The sequence below is a fragment of the Copadichromis virginalis genome, linkage group LG15 (assembly GCF_057382275.1).
Source record: "Copadichromis virginalis isolate Kocher_CV1m ecotype Utaka linkage group LG15, C_Virginalis_male_GT1.1, whole genome shotgun sequence".
NCBI lineage: Eukaryota > Metazoa > Chordata > Actinopteri > Cichliformes > Cichlidae > Copadichromis > Copadichromis virginalis.
This window is the reverse complement of record NC_140632.1, coordinates 33792751-33815118: the sequence shown is the minus strand read 5'-3', so window position 1 is coordinate 33815118 and position 22368 is coordinate 33792751. Positions and strand designations below refer to the sequence as shown.

The following is a 22368-nucleotide window of genomic DNA, read 5'->3' as shown; positions in this document are numbered from 1 at the left end:
GACACCTGTCCACAGCCTCAAACAGTCAGACTCCAAACTCCGCCATGGCCAAGACCAAAGAGCTCTCGAAGGACACCAGGAAAAGTATTGTAGACCTGCACCAGACTGGGAAGAGTGAATCTACAATAGGCAAGCAGCTTGGTGTGAAAAAATCAACTGTGGGAGCAATCATCAGAAAATGGAAGACATACAAGACCACTGATCATCTCCCTCGATCTGGGGCTCCACGCAAGATCTCATCCCGTGGGGTCAAAATGATCATGAGAACGGTGAGCAAAGATCCCAGAACCACACGGGGGGACCTGGTGAATGACCTGCAGAGAGCTGGGACCAAAGTAACAAAGGTCACCATCAGTAACACACTACAACGGCAGGGAATCAAATCCCGCAGTGCCAGACGTGTTCCGCTGCTGAAGCCAGTGCATGTCCAGGCCCGTCTGAAGTTTGCCAGAGAGCACATGGATGATACAGCAGAGGATTGGGAGAATGTCATGTGGTCAGATGAAACCAAAGTAGAACTTTTTGGTATGAACTCAACTCGTCGTGTTTGGAGGAAGAAGAATACTGAGTTGCATCCCAAGAACACCATACCTACTGTGAAGCATGGGGTTGGAAACATCATGCTATGGGGCTGTTTTTCTGCCAAGGGGACAGGACGACTGATCCGTGTTAAGGACAGAATGAATGGGGCCATGTATCGTGAGATTTTGAGCCAAAACCTCCTTCCATCAGTGAGAACTTTGAAGATGAAACGAGGCTGGGTCTTCCAACATGACAATGATCCAAAACACACCGCCCGGGCAACAAAGGAGTGGCTCCGTAAGAAGCATTTGAAAGTCCTGGAGTGGCCTAGCCAGTCTCCAGACCTCAACCCCATAGAAAATCTGTGGCGGGAGTTGAAAGTCCGTGTTGCTCGGCGACAGCCCCAAAACATCACTGCTCTCGAGAAGATCTGCATGGAGGAATGGGCCAAAATACCAGCTACTGTGTGTGCAAACCTGGTAAAGACCTATAGTAAACGTTTGACCTCTGTTATTGCCAACAAAGGTTATGTTACAAAGTATTGAGTTGTATTTTTGTTATTGACCAAATACTTATTTTCCACCCTGATTTACGAATAAATTCTTTACAAATCCTACCATGTGGATTCATGGATTTTTTTTTTCACATTCTGTCTCTCACAGTTGAAGTGTACCTCTGGTGCAAATTACTGACCTCCGTCATCATTTTAGATGGGGGAACTTGCACAATCGGTGGCTGACTAAATACTTTTTTGCCCCACTGTACATGTGAGATCTAAAGATCTTGTAAAAAGAGGTACAGAGATGCAGGGCATCCTTGTCTAATGCCTCTTGACAGATCAACTTTAGGACAGGTTCCACTAATTAGTTTCACTGAGCCATTGCCGTTTCTGTATAGAGTCTCTATGGATTAACAACAGTAACTTTCAAAACCAAATTTATGTAAGGACTGTACAATGGACTGGTGTTCCACAGTGTCAAAGGCTTTATAAAAATCTAAAAAATAACATGAATCAGAATCAGAATAATCAGGTAAATGGTCTTCGTGAGTTTGGGAATCAGTGTGGTCAGTCACTGAGTCATAGTGAGTGGAAGACTTTCTTCATTGAGACGTTCCTTCACATAAAAACGAGCTAGCTCAGTAGCAAAAACCTCATGAAATTCTGCAGCTAGACTGTCTGTTCCTGGTGATTTGTTATTTTTGAGAAGATTAATAGTGCTCTACACCACTTACTGTGACTGCATATCATTTAAGGTCCTAGTAGAAATGGAATTCAGCAAGGAGTCTGCTGAGGCCTGTGGGAAATTGGATCTTTAAAGTTGTTTATAGAAGATAAAGATCTCTCCTGGTCAAAAAAACACAGCATCATGGTCAGTAAAGCCCTACAGCGACTCTACTTCCTCCACAAACTGAGGAGAGCAAGAACTTCGACCCCCATTATGAGCACCTTCTAGTGAAGCATTGTTGAGAGTATCCTCGCCAGCTGTATCACTGTGTGGTACGGCTCCTGCACTGGGTCCTGTTGGAAAAAGCTACAAAGAGTAGTGAGAGCAGTGGAGAGGATTGTGGGTACTTCTTTTTCCTCCCTCCAGGACATCTGCTGCACCTGCCTCACCTTAAAAGCCTTCTGCATTACAGGTGACTCCACTCGTCCGTCCAACAGTCTTTTCAGTTTGCTGCCATCGGGATGGCAAACTGTTGTGTATATAAGATTGTATTGTTCTCAGGGCTGGACTGGGACAAAAAATCAGCCCGGGCATTTTGACTAGTGACCGGCCCACCATGGTATTACAGGAAAATCCATAAAGCCTTTATAATAAACTTAAACCTACACCAGCCTCCCTATTCTGGTATTCTAAACAGTACTTAGCAAAAATATAAAACAACTTAATTTATAATTACATATACCTAACTAATAGGGTTGCCAACTCCCAGCAAAAAAAGAAAAAAAAGGGAACCACTCCCGTACCCTCTGCCTCAAGATGCTTAATTGACAAAACTGATTTTAATTTAATGCACGTATAAAACAAATGCACAGAAATCTATTCTTTTTCTCCAGTAATTAAATAGATTCAACATCTTTCTTCAACAGAATTGCAGACTGCACAGATGGTACCTTCCCAAAGGAAAGAATACTATAACTTACAAGGGTATATACTAGACTTAATATTTACTGAATACTATAATGGATTTCTGTACATTTTACATCAGATGAAAACTTTGGTTGTAAGATTCAGATAATTATTTATTAAAAGCTAGACATTTTAAATAAGAATAAGAAAGAAAAGTATTTCTTTGTGCCCCCCTTTCCCTGTTAATGCCCTACCTGCCCCCCTGGCAAAACTTTGCTAGACCCGCCCCTGCACACGTAGCTATCAGCTACTTAGAAAAGGATCCTGGTGTTATTTGTCTCTCAGAAACACTTCATAACTTCCCTTCACCTCATTCATGTCACCTAAAAGGTAAACCTGTTTCCCCGTCACCTGTTCAGCTCTGATGATTCAGTAAGGACATCTCCTGGTTTCATCTTCATGTTTCCTTCTCACCAGATATCCAAACCGACATCATGACCAGCAGTTTTTACAGCTGTGGCTCCAGCAAACATCAGCTGATACTAGAAATTAATATTAAATAAATTCTAACAACAGCTGATCAAGCTTAAACGTGCTGCTGTTGTTTAGCACGACCTCCGCTGGTTTCCTCTTTCAGTCATGAAACTTCATTGATCAGTTTCATGACTGAATTAGCAACTTTCTAGCTGAAGTAGTACGGGACAAATCGCGTTCCTTTTCACCTCAACTTTAAAGTTCGACCTCCTTCTGTAATTGGTCCAGCCCAGAGTCGATCATGACCAACTGGCCAATCCACCACCATTCATTTATACCATTAAAAAAAGAAGAAGAAAAGAAATAAAACCCCGTCGGCCGATAAAAACGAAAAATCACGAGCGGCCCACCGGGCAAATGCCCGGTATGCCCGATGGCCATTCCAGCCCTCATTGTACTGTATTGCGCATATGATTTTTATCTTTTTATCTTTTATATTGTTTAAGTGTAACACTGAGGGCCTTTGGAGCAATGCAATTTCAAATTCCCCTGTTTGATCTGCACATACAAATTTTGACAATAAAGCTGAATTTGACTTTGACCTAAATGTAGCGTACTGCTGAAAATGCAATGTCCAGATGAACAGAATCAACTTTCTGAGATTTTCTTACCCAGGTGATTGAGCATGCATCAATATATTTAATTTTGTTTGTTTCAAACTAGGACCTGAATATTTGATTACTGTTTTTTGGGATTGGTTTTTTTGCGTATTTCTTCCTCATGGAGACAAACTGATGACTGTTTATAATGATGGCTGGGAGAAATATTGGAAGCCGTTGAAGTGTTAGAGATAAAGAGAATGAGGAATACTGATAAGGCAAGAATGCAGCTACTATGATGGGGGTGGGGTGTTTTGTGACAGACTTTTGACTCTGCATGTCTTCTTGCACTTTCCCCAATATTCCCTTTCTTACTTCCCTTTCTGTTCACATACTGATTTTCAGTGTGTCTGACTGGGTGCCTTAAGGTATGAATGTGTTGCTGGATGAAGAGGGCAAGGCTGCAACATCCTATTGTTTTCGAGTTCCTCTCTCAGTCCTTTGTATTTCTTCAGCTTTTCATGTTCCTGATGTTGCTATTATTTGGCATAGCTACAGCTATCACTGTCCGGTTGGTTCGCCATCACCAGTTTATCTGTTTGTATCGGGAGGTTCCAGAGGATCTTAGCTCAGTCATTCTCAGTCACCCTCGGGGGTGTGTCCTATTTTGACCTTGGGACTTCCAGGCCATATTCGGCACAGATGTAAACTATGCCAGCCACTTCGTTATGGAGTTACATGTATGCACTGCCTGCTAGCATCTTGCACCCTGCTGGTATGTGCTGGATTGTCTCAGGGGCATCTTTGCACAGCCTGCACCTGGTCTTCCTGTTTTATCATAGAGAGTCATTTGATTGTTGGGGTTTTCTCTGTTTTCTTAGTATTATTCACACCTTAAAGCTCCTTCAGGCAACTGTTGTTATGATTTGGCATTATATAAAGGGAAATGACTTAAATTTAAATTGAACTTTGTGCACTCGTCCAAACTACTGGTAACAGTCCTGAACACATCCCAGTTGGCACAGACCAAGTAGCCTGAAGATATTATTTTACCTCACTGGATCACTTTTTGGATTTCCTCACGACAGTTTCAGAGATTTTTAGTTTCTGCCTGTATGCAGGAATAAACTGGGTCATGACATGGCCAGAATGAGGAAGTGAAGGTGGAAATTGTAGATACATTGCTAACTGTAGTGTAATGATTTTCCAGAGTCGTTTACTCTTTCGGTCAGGCATTAATTAACAGTCTGCATTGGGGGAACTCGTGCTTGATAGTTTATTTGTTACAATCACCAAGGAACAATACAAAGAGAGTCTAGGTTGGTATGGTCCATAGTGGGAAAACAAAGATGCCAGTTTAAATATTGCATTTGCCTTATGCATTGTTGTATTTACCAACAATGAGCAGTTTCCATAATCATTTTTATTAAAAGTAGTCCACATGTAGTTTACCAGTCTTTAATGGCAGCAAGCGGAGAACGAAACTTGGAACCAAGGGAACATAATTTCACAGCACACTGATGTGGAAATTAGTCTTGCACTTTAGATATCGTTTGACGTTCATATATTTAAATGATCCAAAGTAAAGTGCTTGTGAGTACAATGATGTTTATGACTGGACGTCTTTATTGCTACAGATGGCAAAACTGCAGCTGATCTGAATCACTGAACGAAAGTCTTCATCTTCACCTATAAACAGCGCATTGACCACCACTAATGCTAGAAAGGAGTCTGATTAAACAGGTGTGAATTCAGGCAAGCAGGCGGACCCGCACCACCTCTTTCTCATAGCCAGCCTATTCACATCCACCTCCCTCTATACCCTCCCCCTCCTCACAGCAGCCCTTTCAGCTCCACACCACATTTCTGTTCATCCTTCACCAGCCACCGAACATCACCTTGTTCCTCCTCCGGGACCAGATAACGAATATCAGGCTTTCTATAAACCTGTAAGTCCATGTTCTTGTTGTTGTGGCTGTTTTCTGAAGCGGCGTCGTGTTCGCATCAGAAATGGATGCTCCGAGTTAAAACGGCAGCTAAAGGAAACCATTTTCAGTGAATAGGAAGTTCCACTAGTGTCTGCGCAATCTTTGCAGCATCGTTAAAATTGGGGCGATTTCACGCTTGTTTTGCACAGCTTTAAAACACTGTTTAATATTAGCTTTTTAAAAATGATATAAAAAAATTATTTCAATTGGAGAGGCCCACTCAGGAAGCTAGAGCCGTGATGCAACGCGAATGTCGTCGTCCTTCCCTTTATGTGCGTTCCACCACATCCGTGTCGACTTATCGTTATCTACAAGTAATCGTTTTTCCCGCTGTGCGCGTGACTTTGAAATAGTTTTCTCTGCGTGAAAGCGGACGGCAGGACTCGGGCCTGGACTCTTACGTAACTAAATTACAATGCATGACCCTTGAGGCATAGCACAAACTGGAAAAACGAACTCGGGGCGTGTTGAAGACGTGATGTACGTGGCTGACGGCTGAATTGTGCAATGGTAATTTTTAAGAGGGTAGGAAAAGACGTGCTGTTCAGCAGCTACATCCTGTGTAAGTGTGCACAGAAGGTGATCCTTTATGGAGACAAAGCACCCCTCCCCCACGGCCTGTTCACAAATTTCTTTGACCTTGGTATAGCCGAGAGGTTGGAGCTTGTTGGTAGGCTAAATATGACACAAGGTGACCTCGCTGGCTTTGTTCTTACCACTGACTGGCAGCTAAGGTCAGTGGCTTCCAAACACAGGCCCTGTGAACTTCAGAGATCTCTTTTTGGATCCTCGCCTAGCAGTTTTCGTTCAAATCATGTGCTGTATAACTGTATCTACAGTTCACACAGTCATTTTATTATATTAGTCATTTTGTTGCACTGAAATGTTACACTGTTAATACATCAGATTTGGCAGTTTCTGCAGATTGGACGTAATATTTTGGTAAGGTCTGGTTTATTTTATTTTTGTCTTTGACTTTTTTGACCTTGATGTGTGAGCCACCATATTTACAGCTGCACAGGTCAGGACTAAGGCCTCAGCCCCAAAATACAACTAACTGTCATTTAACTGTTATTTTGAAAGAATAATTTCCTGTTCTTATTGAGCCTCACTGGCTGTTAAGAAAGTAAGCAGTGTAGTATTTGGAAAAAGGAAATACTTTTATGGCTTTCAGCTGAAGATAACAGATAAGATAAACCTATATTAGTTCCACATGTGGGGATTTTTTTGGTCATGGCACAGAAGGTACAATTTAAAAGCAGTAAGAATTAGAAAAGAATAGAATAACATACTTTGTTATATTGGGAAATTGCACTCGGTACTATTGCACATCAAGCAGACATGGCGAAAGTTATCTGTGTGTGTGTGTGTCTGTGTGTGTGTGTGTGTGTGTCTGTGTGTGTCTGTCTGCACGTACGTGTGTGGTCATCTGGAGAGACCATGTTGTAGAGTCTGACAGCAGTTGGACGGAAAGACCTGCAAAATTTCTCCGAAACCATTTCTGTCATCATCTACATTTTTATTTCCGAGTCTCCTGATATTTTTTGTCTTTTCAGGCAGAAACTTGTGCTCCAATGTGAAAATGAAAGAAAAGAGAACGGAAATAAAACAGTAGTTGACTCGTGGAGATGATCTTATTTGATTATTCAGCTTAACAAATATTCTTTTGTTTTTTACAATGACGGACTGATGTCACATAATTTGGAAAAAAATAAAAATGTTAGTTGATATAAAGAAAATACTTGTAATAAAAATGATTTTATTGTTTAGTGGTAAAATGTGGTATAGGCCTGAGCCACATTGCTTTGGGGACTAATGATCTGTCCCATGATGATGTTCATCAGTCAATGTAATGTGCTTTATGGAGTAACCTTGGCAACCGGCTGACACTGTTGCCAAAATTTATACCCGTGTGGTCTGTGTCAACAGTAGCACATAGTTCTATTTGTGGGGAGGAGCAGTTTATAGGTTACAGTGTAAGGTTTCAGAAGAGTTTGCAGTTACAATGTAGCAGATTTAACTCCATCACAGTCATGCTGTTTCCTCAAAGCTGTCTCTGACCTCAACACTCCAAAACCCAAATACTTACATCTTTTGTGTTTATGGTGTTTTTTTTTTGTTTTTTTTTTTGTTTTCTTTTTTAATGGTGATGTCACATCATTTGTGATCAAACATATTAGCCAAAGTCAACCTTGAGTGTGGTAGTGTTTAATCATTTTAACTTAATAATGATTAACTAATGAAATGAACAGCTTGTGTCCAAAACTCACTTTGTTTGACTTTTTGATGGCGTTTATAAAACCAACCATTGGACCCAATGTAGGTCATTTCACAGTAGACCCTCTGCAGGTTACTGAGACATTTCAGCCCCAAATCACATTTACATATGTTATTATGGTTTGTAAGTGTTTCATACCGATTTAGATGGGTTTTTTTTTAAGTTTACAACTCGTACCAAACAAACATAACAACAAAAAATCTTCTTTTTGTATATACAATAGAATTTTTGTTCTCACTTGTAGAAAATGGCTAATATTTGCATAGAAATGGTCTTACCCAGTTTTAAAAATTACAATCATTATAATTATTATAATGATAGAATACACAAAAGACAAGATTATTTTGTTTTAACCTCCAGTGAATCAGTCATTCTGAGACTGGCTCCTTCTTACTGCCTGCAGTCTGAATACGGCCACACCCCTGTGTAAAGCGCTTTGAGTGCTCAGAAGAGTAGAAAAGCGCTATATAAGAACCAGTCCATAAGGAAACATTTTACCTGTAGGTGAAGTGGAGAGAGCAGTATCAGTGTTGAAAGAATAAACCCTACACCAGTTGGTGTAGTGTCTGAGGAGAAAGCCAGAACCTTCCAAACTGTTTCCACTGGTGTTTGTGGTTTAAAACGGTGTGAGAACAAGGAGCACCTGGGGCCCTGTACCAGGAAGCATGGTCAACAATCACAGTTTAAAATAAAACTCCGAGGTGTTCCCGAACAGCTGATCACAGGTGGTTCAGTCAACTCTGAGTTTAGCACATGCATAAAAGGGGCTCCAGCACCTCTGTGCCTAAGGACCACCCTCCGTTCATTGTGTAGCTGGTTCCTTTGGTTGTTGTTATGAATGTGCCAGAGTATGTGTTTATGTGGCTTAACTAGTTTTTCAGGGTTTTTCCTACAAGGACAGTTTGACTGATAAAATATAAGAACCCTCACCCAGTAATAGGCCCAGAATGTTTAAAGAGGACTGGGAGGAAGTAAACTGGAAATGGGACAGTTTTAGCTCAGGTGAACATTTGAGCAAACCCACAAACCTGAGCTTTTGTAGTCTTTCTGGAAGTTTTTGGCTGAGTTTTGGAATTAAGACTGGAGCTAACTGGAATAGGAGCACTTGTTTTTTTGTTTTTTCTCTTCTGGTGCTTAAAACAGTTTAGAAGAACTTTTCACAGATAGTTTTGGTCAGTAATATTTGCAGTTAATATTGTGCTTTTCTAGTCACACTTACCACTTGGAGAACGTTAGGATACGTAAGTCACATTCATGGAGTTTTTTTATTCTGTATGCATCAAAAAAAAAATTTTTCCTGCACATGCCCAATTTAGAGTGAGCATTTAACCCAAAGTTCATGTGGTTTGAGCCAGGAGCCTTCAGTGCCCTCTACTCTACCACCGTGCTGGCCCATCTTCAGCAGCAGCAGTCAACACAATCTGTTTAAATTTTTTTTCCCCTTTGTTTTATTTTGTCATTTGACAAGTTGACTGAATTTCCTGTTTCTCTCTGTCTCCCTGCAGGTGCAATCATGTCCTCAGTGCTCCAAAAGCTTATCAGCCCTCAGGCCGGCAGCGCTGCTGAGCCTCCCAGGAACAAGGTGACGGTGGTCGGGGTGGGCCAAGTGGGCATGGCCTGTGCTGTCAGCATCCTGCTGCGGGTAAGACAAACTCCGCCTTCAGCCAGTGTGTGAAGGAAAACATAAAGCTGTGATGAAATTTAATTATAAAATGACCTCCTGTTTCCACCATTTGATCTAAAGAAGTGAGCACTCCCTGGGAGGCTGCTGTGTCTAGAAAAAGAGATGAGTTGTCACCACCAAAACATTGTTTCTCATTGGTTAAACCTGAGATGTGGTAACACAAAGTACCGTTCAGTGTGTCTCGTCTGTGCAGACCCATGCTCTACTGTCATGTCTTTGAAGTTTGGAGTCAGTTTCTCTGACAGTCTTAACTCATCCTCTGTGATTTATGGAAATTCTGGCCGTTTGACAGTTTTTCACTGATTTTTTTCAGACGTCATGATTTTTATTTTCACCAAACTGGTGAAGAAACTTCCACAAACTCACTGCTGTCTAATTAAAAAAACTTCTGGAACCAGCCATATTTCTATAATAAGCAGAAATCTGTGTCTCATTTATGATCAGTCCCATCTGAGAGTTTCATGTTTAGTGCGAAACTATATATATGTTTTCATAGCAACAATCCACAGTCACATTTGCTTCATATTGCATGTTAAAAAGCCCACAGGAAACCTGAACAGATCTCCTATAAGGACACATCCTCATACACCTCTCTGCATTGAATCATTAGTTATTATTAATCTCTGGCTCTGTTCCACAGTATGTCTTTTGTTCTGTCTTCCTCCCCTCACCACAACCAGTCGCGCCAGACGGCCGCCCCTCTTTGAGCCTGGTTCTGCCAGAGGTTTCTTCCTGCTAAAAGGGAGTTTTTCCTTTCCTCTGTTGCCAAAGTGCTTCCTCATAGGGGGTCAAATGTTTGTTGAGGTTTCTCTGTATTATTGTAGTGTCTTTACCTTGCAATGCTCTAGCCTGGAGGTAACTGTTGTGAGTTGGCACTATATAAATGGAATAGAATTAACAAATTGACAACAGTTTTTTTTTTTTTTGTTTTTGTTTTTTTTCTCCCCCCCATCTTTGGAGTCTTGGGGAGCTCCAGAGTCTCCTGGAATATGGCGGAGATGTGGAGAAATGTGTGGAAATACAGTAGTGAATTTTCTCCTGTGGTCAGGACCTGTGTGATGAGCTGGCTCTGGTTGATGTGATGGAGGACCGTCTTAAAGGAGAGATGATGGACCTCCAGCACGGCAGCCTTTTCCTTAAAACCTCCAAGATAACGGCAGACAAAGGTCAGGAGCTGGACCTGCACTGACCCCCATGCTACAGAAAGATGTCTGAATACATGCCTGAGCAGATCATGTGTTACTCTTTCCTTCCTCCTTCAGACTACGCAGTGACAGCCAACTCTCGCCTAGTCGTGTTGACTGCTGGTGTTCGCCAGCAGGAGGGAGAGAGCCGCCTCAACCTGGTGCAGAGGAATGTTAATGTCTTCAAGTCCATCGTCCCTCAGATTACCAAGTACAGCCCCAACTGCACAATCATTGTGGTCTCCAACCCTGGTAAGTGCAAGAGTTTCATAAAGACCCTTAGGAATACTATTTATTTATATTCATTTGGTTTTCGGCATTGTGTGTTTGTGTTTAAATGCAGTTGATGTGCTGACATATGTGACCTGGAAGCTGAGCGGTCTGCCGAAGCACCGTGTCATTGGCAGCGGCACCAATCTGGATTCAGCCCGCTTCCGTTACCTGATGGCTGAGCGACTCGGCATCCACGCCAGCTCTTTCAACGGCTGGGTGCTGGGTGAGCACGGAGACACCAGCGGTGAGTCCACACCCGAATTAGCTTCTGTCTAATAACAGCATTATAAAATCATATCTGCATGTAAAATCTCCATGAATTCCTGCTTCAGTGCCCGTGTGGAGCGGAGCAAATGTGGCCGGAGTCAACCTGCAGAAGCTGAACCCTGATATCGGCACTGATGCCGATAAGGAGCAGTGGAAGGCCACACACAAGGCAGTGGTGGACAGGTTGTACTTTGAACTCTATACCCTTTTTTTTTTTTTTTTTTTTTTTTTTTCTCAGATATTTGTATTAAGTTTTCTGCATCCATTTTTACAAAAGACAAATTAAACAATATGCCGTTTTCTTTTTGAAGAACATAAAACAATATGAAACATACACTCCCACCTCATAATTATAGGAGTACCAGTGGGTGTACAAAAAGAAAAAAGAAAGGATCCAATCTAATAATACGAATAGTAAACCCTGGAGTACAAAATAGCAGTTCCTGAGTGTACAAGAGAGATGTGGAGAGTTTCAGAACCCCCACACATACACAGAAAAAACAAAACAAACCAACCAAAAAAAACCAAAAACATAATGAGTGGTCAGCTTAGTTGTAGAGATAAGTCAGATCGGTAAGAGAAAAGAAATATGTATAAAGTAGGTAAATAAATACCATCATAAAGCGCAGGCACAATAGAGTCCGTATAGTTAAACATAAGATAAAATAAAATAGAATAAAGTCTGAGCTGGCTAATTGGGAGCGTTGCGGGACCGCAAAGTCTGAACATGGTCAAAAAAGGGTTGCCAGATCTTAAGAAATTTGGCCATAGACCCACGCAGGGTGGATTTAATCTTTTCAAGTTTGCTAAAATGCAAAGAATCTCTGATCCAGATTTCCCAGGATGGGGGAGAAGGGGACTTCCAATATAACAATATTCTGCGTCTTGCCAATAAGGTGAGAAATGCTACCAGATCCGCTTGGGGCGTCGGCAAGACAACTGTATCAGGAAGAACCCCAAACAAAGCAGTTAAGGGCACAGGTTGGAGAGTTAGCTGGATGATCTTAGATAAAATATTAATCCAGTATTGTTTGAGGGATGGACATGACCAAAACACATGTATTAGAGAGGCTGGTGTTTGATGACAATGGTCGCAATCAAGGCTAAGGTTGGGGTATAGTTGAGCTAGTTTGGCTTTAGTCCAGTGTACGCGGTGCAAAATCTTACATTGAATCAACCCGTGTTTGGCACATAATGAGGAGCCATGGACCCGGTACAGAATTTTATCCCAAAAGTCATCCTGAATCACACACCCCAAATCCTGCTCCCATGCCATTTTAATAGCCGAGGTTGAGGAGTTGCCAAAGGAACATATTCTCCCATACAGACAAGAGATCAGGCCCTGTGATGAAGGGGGAGGCGATAGAAGGTTATCAAAGTCATGACAAGGAGGTCTAGATGGGAACTGGGAAGATTTCTCTTTAACAAAACTCCGGATTTGTAAGTAGCGAAAAAAGTGACTTTTTGGAAGGCCACATTTCAATGAGAGCTGTTCAAAGGAGGCAAGTGTATTCTGAATATACAGATCAGAAAAAGACCTGATACCCAAGGAGGCCCACAAATAAAAAGCACCATCAACTAACGAAGGCTGAAAAGAGGGATTTTTCAAAATGGGTGACTGAAGGGGAAAAAAGGGCAACTTAAAATAATGACGAAATTGATACCATATTTTCAAGGTAACTTTGACAATAGAGTTATTATAAAAACCTCCACTCAGAGGCTGCTTTTGGGCATAAATCAGGGCTGGTAAAGAGGATAAGGCACAAGAAGAAATCTCCAAGCTCAGCCACGCAGGGGGAATTTTCATGCCCTCCACCTGTAGCCAGTACCTGAGACCAGCCAGTACCACTTTCTCTTTTTTGTCTTTTTTTTTTTTTTTTTTTTTGTTCCAAATGTACCCAGAGAGAAACTTGTCTAATTTAACAAAAAAGGAAATTGGGATAAATACAGGGACACACTTAATTGTATTTATGCGCCCTGCTACAAATACCTTTTATTTTAAAGTCAAACTTTTTCAAACATAATCTTACTACCTAATGCAAATATGTGTGTGCCATCAGTATATAAGTAAATGAAATCCTCTTCAGCATTCAGTAATCGGTAATTATCTGCATCACAAGCATACAATCAGAAAAATGCTGCTGGGACACTTAAACTGACCGCTAGAAGTTAAAACAGAAAATGGTAAAGGAAGGCGCATGGTGATCTGACAAATCAAACTAACAGATGTTCTGTTTTTGAAGCCAGTATCCTTCTGTAATTAAATATGTGTGTCATTCTGGGAATGTCTGCAGTTATTCAAGGCCACAAGTAATTACAGTTATACAGAAGGTGGCTCCAGTGGGAATAGAACCTCTAACCTCAGTCGTTGTATTTAGTTAGTTTCAGAGCTGAAGCTAATGTAAGTGTGCAAGGACTCGCTTCAAGGTGTGGGTTCTGTTAATAATTGTGCATTTAAGACCAGAGAGATGTTATCAAATTATACATGAAGCTGCTACTGTTTATCAGAAGCAGCAACTGTTACTGTGTACTATAATGTGATTTATTACAACAGGCAAAGAATGTCATTCATTCAAAGTACTTTTTTTTTTTTTTTTTTTTTTATATATGCATCCAGCATCATATCGCTTCAAAAAATAAACATATGTTCGACTTGCTATAAGAAGATCGAAGGCTTTATACATGTTGCTCAGAATGATTTACAATCCTGTAACTTTTTCCCCATAATAAAAGCCTTCCTGTCAGTGTGCCTGGGTAAACTAATCGAGCTTCCTGTAACACATTTAATATCTAATTGCAGACAGATGCTAATAATGGTGTTTTGTATCTCAGTGCCTATGAGGTGATCAGGCTGAAGGGATACACCAACTGGGCCATCGGCCTGAGCGTTGCTGACCTCACCGAGAGCATTGTCAAGAATCTGAGCCGTGTCCATCCCGTCTCCACCATGGTCAAGGTCAGACACGCACACAGACTCTGTCTCGTACAATTGGGGTATATTGTCTTACTTTGGCATGCAGCGTGCATCAAACCACCAGCCTTCTGACCTGCTCTGCCTCTTGAGCCACCGTCACCCCATGAAAACCATTTTTCACGTGGCGGCTGTTACACAGAACAGCACGTTGGCTCTTTAGGCCAAAGCTACATTTGCTGTAAATCACCAGTTAATTCTGTAGTTAATTCTCAACATTAGTCATGATTTATGAATCCCCTTTGGGGTTTTGAATTAGAAAGGGCATCTGGTGTGTTTCTTCATTTTGTGTTTGTGTCTTTTCCAGGACATGTACGGTATCGCTGAGGAGGTCTTCCTGTCCCTGCCCTGCATTCTGAACAGCAACGGTGTGAACAGTGTGGTCAACATGACCCTCACTGATGACGAGGTTGCCCAGCTGAAGAAGAGCGCTGACACACTGTGGGGGATCCAGAAAGACCTCAAGGACCTGTGAACACACCACGTACCACTCCCATGATGCAGTGAGGCCTGTCCTCGCACACGCAGTCCTTTCATAATCTTGCCCATTCTTCTAGCTTTGTGTTGCCTTATTTTGAAGAACAGTACCAGTGTTTTTAAGACTGTCAGGGAACTTTTCAGTTTTACATCATGTTTCTGCTCACTCCATGCCAATCACCAGATTATTTGTAGGTCTAAAAAAAACACTGGTATGCTTTTTTTTAAAAAAGGGCACATTTGCTTTCCGTCGTGCGCTAGGCCTAAGTTACTGTCGCGGTGATTGTGTTAGCACATCTATGCCCTTTGTTCCTGTACTGTCTTTGGATCCAGAGTGTCAGCCAACATATGCACTTAGAAGTCCACACAAAACCCCCAAGAAAAACACACAAAGTGTCACTGACTGCTTCAACTGCATTTTCACGTGTTGTTTTAATTTAGAGCAGGGAGTCACTGAGCAAAATAATCAACAAAGCCAAAGGACAGCCTTCCTCTGAAGTTGCTTCTTTGAAGCAGACAAATCATCACATACTTGGGTCTAGATGGGAAATCTTTCTTTCTCTGTGCTGTCGAAGCGAGGTGCAGTAGCAGTGGAAGCATGTGGGTATCCAGCTAGGACTGATTTATGGATACGAGGTGTGATTTTTCTGGCCTTGTGTTGTAAACAGCAGTGTGTGACTTAATAAAACTACACCTCCTGAATGTGTCTTTGATGTTTGTTCATGTTAATGTTACAGCCTGTAGCAAAATAATGAATCTGTTCTATCATCTGGTGGAAAAGTACAAATAACTTTTGATTGTGTTTGATGTAAAAGACAAAATGCAATAATTTAGAAGTCATTTGAAGGCTTTCTTGGCAAAATGTGATGAAGACAACATATCAAAGTTAAAAGTGAAATAATTTTCATTTTCTGAAATATTCATTCTAAATCTTGTGTCAGGAGCACATTTCAAAAAAGTTGGCAGGGGAGCAGTTTTGTATTACCTGTTCATTTAGCTCCAAGGAGACACAAAAAGTTTACTATGAACAAAGTTCAACACAGCCAGCTTTCTTTGTCTTAGCTGGCTCGGGGGGGGGGGGAAAAAAATCCCTAAATCTCCTTTTGGAGATGACGGACATCATAACCACTTTCTCTGTTAACCATGGCTCTCTGCTTTAGACTGTGTGCGCTGACTTAAAAAGAGGGGTTTCATAGGTCGTGATTTTTCTGCACTGCAGAGATATTATCAGACGATCTGCAAAGAAAATACAGCAAAGGACAATACTGTCACAAGTATGAGACAAATGCTGCAGAAACGGGTTCATCTGATGATTTGTCAAACAGAGGGGGGAAAAGAAACATCTTAATTCAAGATAATTTTTTGTAATTACTGGGTGTCCTCTCAGTGTTGCTGTTTAGTTAATGCGATTGCTTGTACATCTATTTTTGGTGTGTGTTCTGTTTTATTAGCTGCAGTTCCAGCAGAGTAAGATATTTGATGTGTTCCTTCTTCAAAATAGTTTATCATTTGGAATGATAACCTAAAAATAATACTGCAATATCTCAAATCGAGCTGATCAACATGTAGATCTATAAAATCTTAGGCATTCCAATGACTTGTTTATCTGTACTGATAAAACTTTACTTTAAAGACTTGGAAAGGTAGCCTAAATTTGTTGAGTTAAATCTGAAATATTTAGTATGACTAAAAGTTTCAGTGTGTCTAAAATTGTACTACCACACATACACAGTACATTTGCACAATAACTGAAACTAGCACCACTGAATGAACAAGAACTACACATGGGTGTGCCATGGGTTCTCCAGTTTCACCCACTGTGGCTGACTTGTACATGGAAGAAATGAAAAAGAGGGCCATGTTATCCTACCCTGGAACACAACCACACCATCTGTGAATTGTGGTACATCCTGAGATTTGATTTTCGCCCAGGTGTCATCCACATACCTGAACCAATGACTTTATGGGGATGTGTTTTTATAGTTATTAAGTAGGTTTTAAGCACATGTAGAGAATCCCTTTAACAATGTGTTTTATTTACATTGTTAAATAGTGTAAGGATAACTCTTGTGAATCAAATAAAGGAAATAAGCTGTAATAACAATAACCAGTATTCTGCCAAAAAATGGTCTCATGTTCTGTAGTGCTATAGTGGACAATTACAACATTGCAAAATTTTATTATTGTTATTGGTAAGAGGAAATAATTAATAAAAACAAACTACCACTGAAGCCAAGAGAAACTAAACTAAAACTGCTCAAACATTAAAAAAACTAAACTGAAACAATTAAACTCCCTCTGGAACCTAAATGGAACCAAACTGAATGAATTTGTTTTTAAAAAAGGAACTAAAAATAAAAAGTAACTTGAAACTAGAAGAACTCAAACTGTCAATTATTGACTTGAAATGCAATAAAGAAAAAACAAGTATATAACCATGGAACAAATGACAAGAGGGTTACCTCAATGTCAACTTTTTTTTTGTTTTTTTTTTAAATGCTTTTTTGTTTTGTTTTTTAAAGGTATTATTTAATATTGGTACCTTTCCATGTTTGTTATTGTTCTTAGCGTCTTGGAGTGACTGTGATCACCTAATTTGCTCTGCTATAAATAAAATATTCTGATTCTGATTCCCAATAGACGCTAAATGAACATACCTAAAACCGGAGTCATAGAGAATCTCAAGGGTCAAAGATAGATGTTTTCAAAGGTTATTTCTACATATGTCCCGGTAATAAGAAGCGCTTTGATCTGGATTGATTCAGCATTTTTATTTTATTTTTTTACAATTCTACTAAACACATTTGACTATTTTCCCTGTTATTTAGTTTGCAGTGCCCTCTTGTGACTGCAGTCAATTAAATCACTTCATTACTACTAAGGATCTCCTCGTATAACTCATCAGATTATTAAGACGAGACACAGGACAAGACATGCTCTCTAAAAGTATTTTATTTACATAGTTCTCCTCTCCATTGTAGCATCTGAAAATAATTTTACATTAAAGATAGGTGCAAAAGTTTTAATCAGGGAAACCTTTTTTAAATAAAGAGTTTTAAGAACACTGCTGTCGCCGTTTGACTTTCCACCACAAATAACATACTTCCCCAGTTCATGTCCTCTGTTTCAGGTGGGCACCTCCAGTTCTCGCAAGAACAGAGAGAAGGGTGAAACCTTTTTCGTTCTGGCTCTTTTAACAGCTCTTCTGTAAATGTAGCCGTTGTAGCGTTTTCCAAAGCGAAGGCTGAGAGGGTTGTAGTTGAAATTACTTCTGCGATCATTGCAAAGGAGCTGCCTCTGGTCCTCGTTCTCTCTCAGGGAAAAGCAGAGGCTCGGATCCTCTGCCAGGAAGTCGCCTGCTGTTCTCCTGAATGCAGAGGACACTGCTCCTGAAGGCAAACCCCAGACACATCAGTCCACAACTGCAAATACACAAACACAGCAGAGTACGTGCAGCTGCAACCTGCTACACAATCTATTGAATCAGTCATCACCACACACACAGTGTTTGATGAGGTAACTCATGTATTTTTTTTTCTTTTTTAGATTATTTTAGTTTGACATGTACTTTTGTTTTTAAAAAGAGGATTTTATGACCATGAAATATCTATGTGTCAGTTATTTTTATACCAAATTATGGGTTTATTGTTTGTTTGTTTTTTAGCTTCATATCAAAATTAAGACAGTCAATTACGACATCATAATTTTCACTTAAAACAGCCACAGGAGTCAACAAAGCCTTCATGGTTGATGCAAATATTTCATATGGATACCCTGTCTATTACTGATTATGTCCAAATCCTCTGCTAATCCATGAATCATAAGGAAAATACAGTCCTAATGATAGTAAGACTGTATATTGCTTTCATAATGATGAGAACAGGAGGCTCAGCGCTTCATCCTACAGCTACAGCTACTCAAACTTTTCTGCCCCACTTCAAAAGATGGAAACAGTTCAGATCTCACAATTTTAATATCAGCATTTTGAACAAGCCTCAACATTTTCCTTTAAGTCTATTTTGTCTGCAAAAGTCAGATTCATTTGATTTAGTTTTACTCCACATTGTTCTGGTCATCGGTGCAGTGGGGCCTGCAACACTGAGAAGAACTGTATTACAACAAGATAGTGTGCCAAAGTATTACGAGAAGGAAACAGGCACAAACTGCAGACATAAACCCCATCAAGCTGCTTTGGCATGAAGTAGACAGAAAACTGAATGCAAGACAACCTAAAAGTGCAGCAGATTAGTAGGAACAAAAAGTATATACATTAGAATCCGTATACCTATAGCAGGCTCAGCTTCTGAATGATTCAAACATTTTGATTCAATTTAGGGCTGAGAATTTCATGATTTTTTGCACCCCTCTAGCCTGTATTCTGAGACGTGAAACTACATTTTTTCAAACCCTTTATTTTTAGTGTAAATTCCAAATTCACAAAGCCTATAAAAACCTAACTGGCTGCAACTCTTGAGGCGACACGTTTCCTGTCTGTACTAATAGTGCTAAATGAATAGCATAATGCTGTAATAAATAACAAATAAAAAATATTAGACTTCAGTAGCCACCTGTTGCATGTGTTCTCTGTGCAGGGTCGACTCCTTGCAGAGCTGCTCCCACACTCCGTCCATCCTGGATAGCAATGAGAGCGCAAACCACAGCCAAAGCCAGTAGTCTCATCTTTCAACACCAGATCCAAAAATTGTTTGTCTACTGAGCCTTCCCTCCATTCAAACCTGTTTTATGTCTCCACCAGGTGACCGCCTGCGCCGCTTGGCTGCCAGCCAATCACAGTGCGTGCATCTCTGTCCTGTAAATTGTAGAGCTGATTGATGCTGCTTAAGTCATTTATCAGCGCTTCTACGAAATGCTGAGAACATCATTCAGTACAAATCACTATGCTGCATAAAAAAACCAAACACTTAAATCAAAAAAGCGATGAAGCTGTTGAGTAATGTTGCAGTTCAGTTTTTAATCCCATCTGCAGTCAATCAAAAAGCTGGAGCGGGAATGTGGAATGAGTCGTCGCTATAAAAATATTCTAGTTTTTTCATTCTCCGTGTTGAATGCTGTACAACTAGTACAGTGCAAAAGTCTTTAGACACCCATAATTTCTTTATATTTTGCTTCAAGTGAGTCTTTTGTAATTTTTTTAAAGTGATCTTGATCACTAGCAGCTTCGTGAAGGGGTTTCAAAGTGTGTATTTGCTACTTTGCTACTCCTGCATCCTGCATCGTCCCGGTCCCCAAAAAGAACCGGCCCAATGAGCTGAATGACTTCCGACCGGTGGCACTGACGTCACATCTTATGAAGACTCTAGAGCGGCTCTTCCTCAACTTCCTCCGACCACAGGTACAACATGCCCAGGACCCACTACAGTTTGCATACAAGGCGGGTGTCGGAGTGGAGGATGCCATCCTGTACCTCCTACACAGAGCCCACTCACACCTGGATGGGGGAAAAGGCACGGTCAGGATACCGTTTCTTGACTTTTCCAGTGCCTTTAATACCATCCGGCCCTGTATGCTTCAGGAAAAACTGAACAGGATGGAGGTGGACCCCTGCCTGGTGGCTTGGATCTCCGACTACCTCACCGACAGACCACAGTACGTCAGGCTGAAGGACATCACGTCTGACACTGTGGTCAGCAGCACAGGAGCACCACAGGGAACTGTGCTGTCCCCTCTTCTCTTCACCCTGTACACCTCTGACTTCTGCTACAACTCTGAATTATGCCATATTCAGAAGTTTGCAGATGACACAGCCATCATGGGGTGTATCTGGGATGATCAGGAAGAGGAGTACAGAAGTCTGGTGAGGAACTTTGTCGCATGGAGTCACACAAACCACCTGCAACTCAACACCTCAAAGACTAAGGAACTGGTTGTGGACTTCGGGAGGTCTAGAGCAGGTCCACTGCCGGTTCAGATAGAGGGGGAGGAGGTGGAGGTGGTCAACAAGTACAAGTACCTCGGGCTGTGGGTGGACAATAAACTGGACTGGTCATGCAACACAGAGCACCTGTATAAAAAAGCCCAAAGCCGACTGTACTTCCTCAGGAGGCTGAGGTCTTTTAACATCTGCAGGAAGCTCCTGAGGATGTTTTACCAGTCGGTGGTTGCTGGAGTACTTTTCTATGCTGTGGTGTGCTGGGGGAGCAGCACAGCAAAGAAGGACTCATCCAGGCTGGAGAAACTGATCAGGAAGGCTAGCTCTGTGGTCAGCATGAAGCTGGACACTCTGGTGACAGTGGCAGAGAAAAGGACATTAAAGAAACTGCTGGACATTATGAACAATGCTGGGCATCCTCTGCACACGGCCATAAACAATCAGAAGAGTCTGTTCAGTGACAGGTTGCTTCTCCCCAATACAAGAACTAACAGACTTAAAAACTCCTTTGTCCCACACGCCATCAAACTGTTTAACTCCTCTCTGGAGGGGAAACAGGAGGACAAAGGAGGGGGGAACAACTAAGCTGTAGTGCCTCTTCACCTCACTGTACAATACCTTGTGCAATATTTTTTATTCCTATTTATTCTATTTATCCCCTTTGTATATTTTATTTATATTTGTCTCTGTATATATATATATATATACACATATATATATATACACATATATATATATACACATACACACATATACACATACACACATATATACATACACATATATACATACACACATATATACATATATATACATATATATATATATATATATATACATATATATATATATATATATATATATATATATATATATATATATATATATATATATATATATATATATAACAATTCTGTAACTTCGGTCGTTGCTGTGCTTTTTGGAAGTCGAATTTCCCAGAGGAACCCACCCGAGGGATTAATAAAGTTCTATCTTATCTTACTCATTTTTTTGTCCAGCTCTTGTATGTCATCCTTCTTTCTTTCTTTTATTTTTTTGTTAAACACTTAACAGGGACCCGAGTCATTTAAACATAAAAAAAAAAACCCACACATAACTGTATGGATGACTGTAGAAAATAGGGACGACCTAACAGCTCCCCCAAAATGAAGCCAAAACATCTCTATCGCCCCCTGGTGTCTGGCTGCAGGATAGGTCAGCCCCCCCCTTTCTCAAGTCGTAGGGCCTGGGTTTGAGGTGAATCCATTCCATGCATACTCCAAGAAGTACTGTCTTTATCATCACCCACCTACTTTCTTTTAAATAAATAAATAAATAATTTTTTTTTCATTATTTACAATACCAGAAAAGAGAGGGGGACCCCCCCCATAAATAAATAAATAAATAAATAATAACAATAAATAAACAATAAATAAAATAAAATGTATGAGGGACATTTGCAACACTCAGGTCAGAAAAAGCGCACGTAACATCATCAAGGACCACACACACCCACAGCACACACTGTTCACACTCCTGTCATCTGCCTGCTACAGGTGTGTGAAAGCAAGGACAATCCACAGGCTATCAGTGTGACAAAGTGGAGAAGCAGTTGTAATTCTCTCCATTTGTCCCATATGTGTTTACCTTTTTTTTGCACATTGTACACATTATTCTGTTTCTATGTAT

General features: G+C 40.7%; 2 protein-coding genes across 2 annotated transcripts; one reads left to right on the top strand and one right to left on the bottom strand.

Moving 5' to 3' along the window:
• Positions 1-5482: 5482 nt before the first annotated feature.
• On the top strand, positions 5483-15491 carry ldhba (lactate dehydrogenase Ba). Its single transcript, XM_085433015.1, has 8 exons — positions 5483-5616; positions 9439-9575; positions 10666-10783; positions 10880-11053; positions 11145-11318; positions 11407-11524; positions 14174-14297; positions 14620-15491. The coding sequence occupies exons 2-8, from the start codon at positions 9447-9449 to the stop codon at positions 14785-14787; spliced, it is 1005 nt and encodes a 334-aa protein (XP_085289141.1). The 5' UTR covers positions 5483-5616; positions 9439-9446; the 3' UTR covers positions 14788-15491.
• A 2001-nt stretch (positions 15492-17492) lies between these two features.
• Positions 17493-19488, bottom strand: kiss2 (kisspeptin 2). The gene is made up of 2 exons (XM_085431160.1): positions 19358-19488; positions 17493-18178 (listed from the first exon to the last, which is right to left on the bottom strand). The coding sequence occupies exons 1-2, from the start codon at positions 19467-19469 to the stop codon at positions 17916-17918; spliced, it is 375 nt and encodes a 124-aa protein (XP_085287286.1). The 5' UTR covers positions 19470-19488; the 3' UTR covers positions 17493-17915.
• Positions 19489-22368: the final 2880 nt, after the last annotated feature.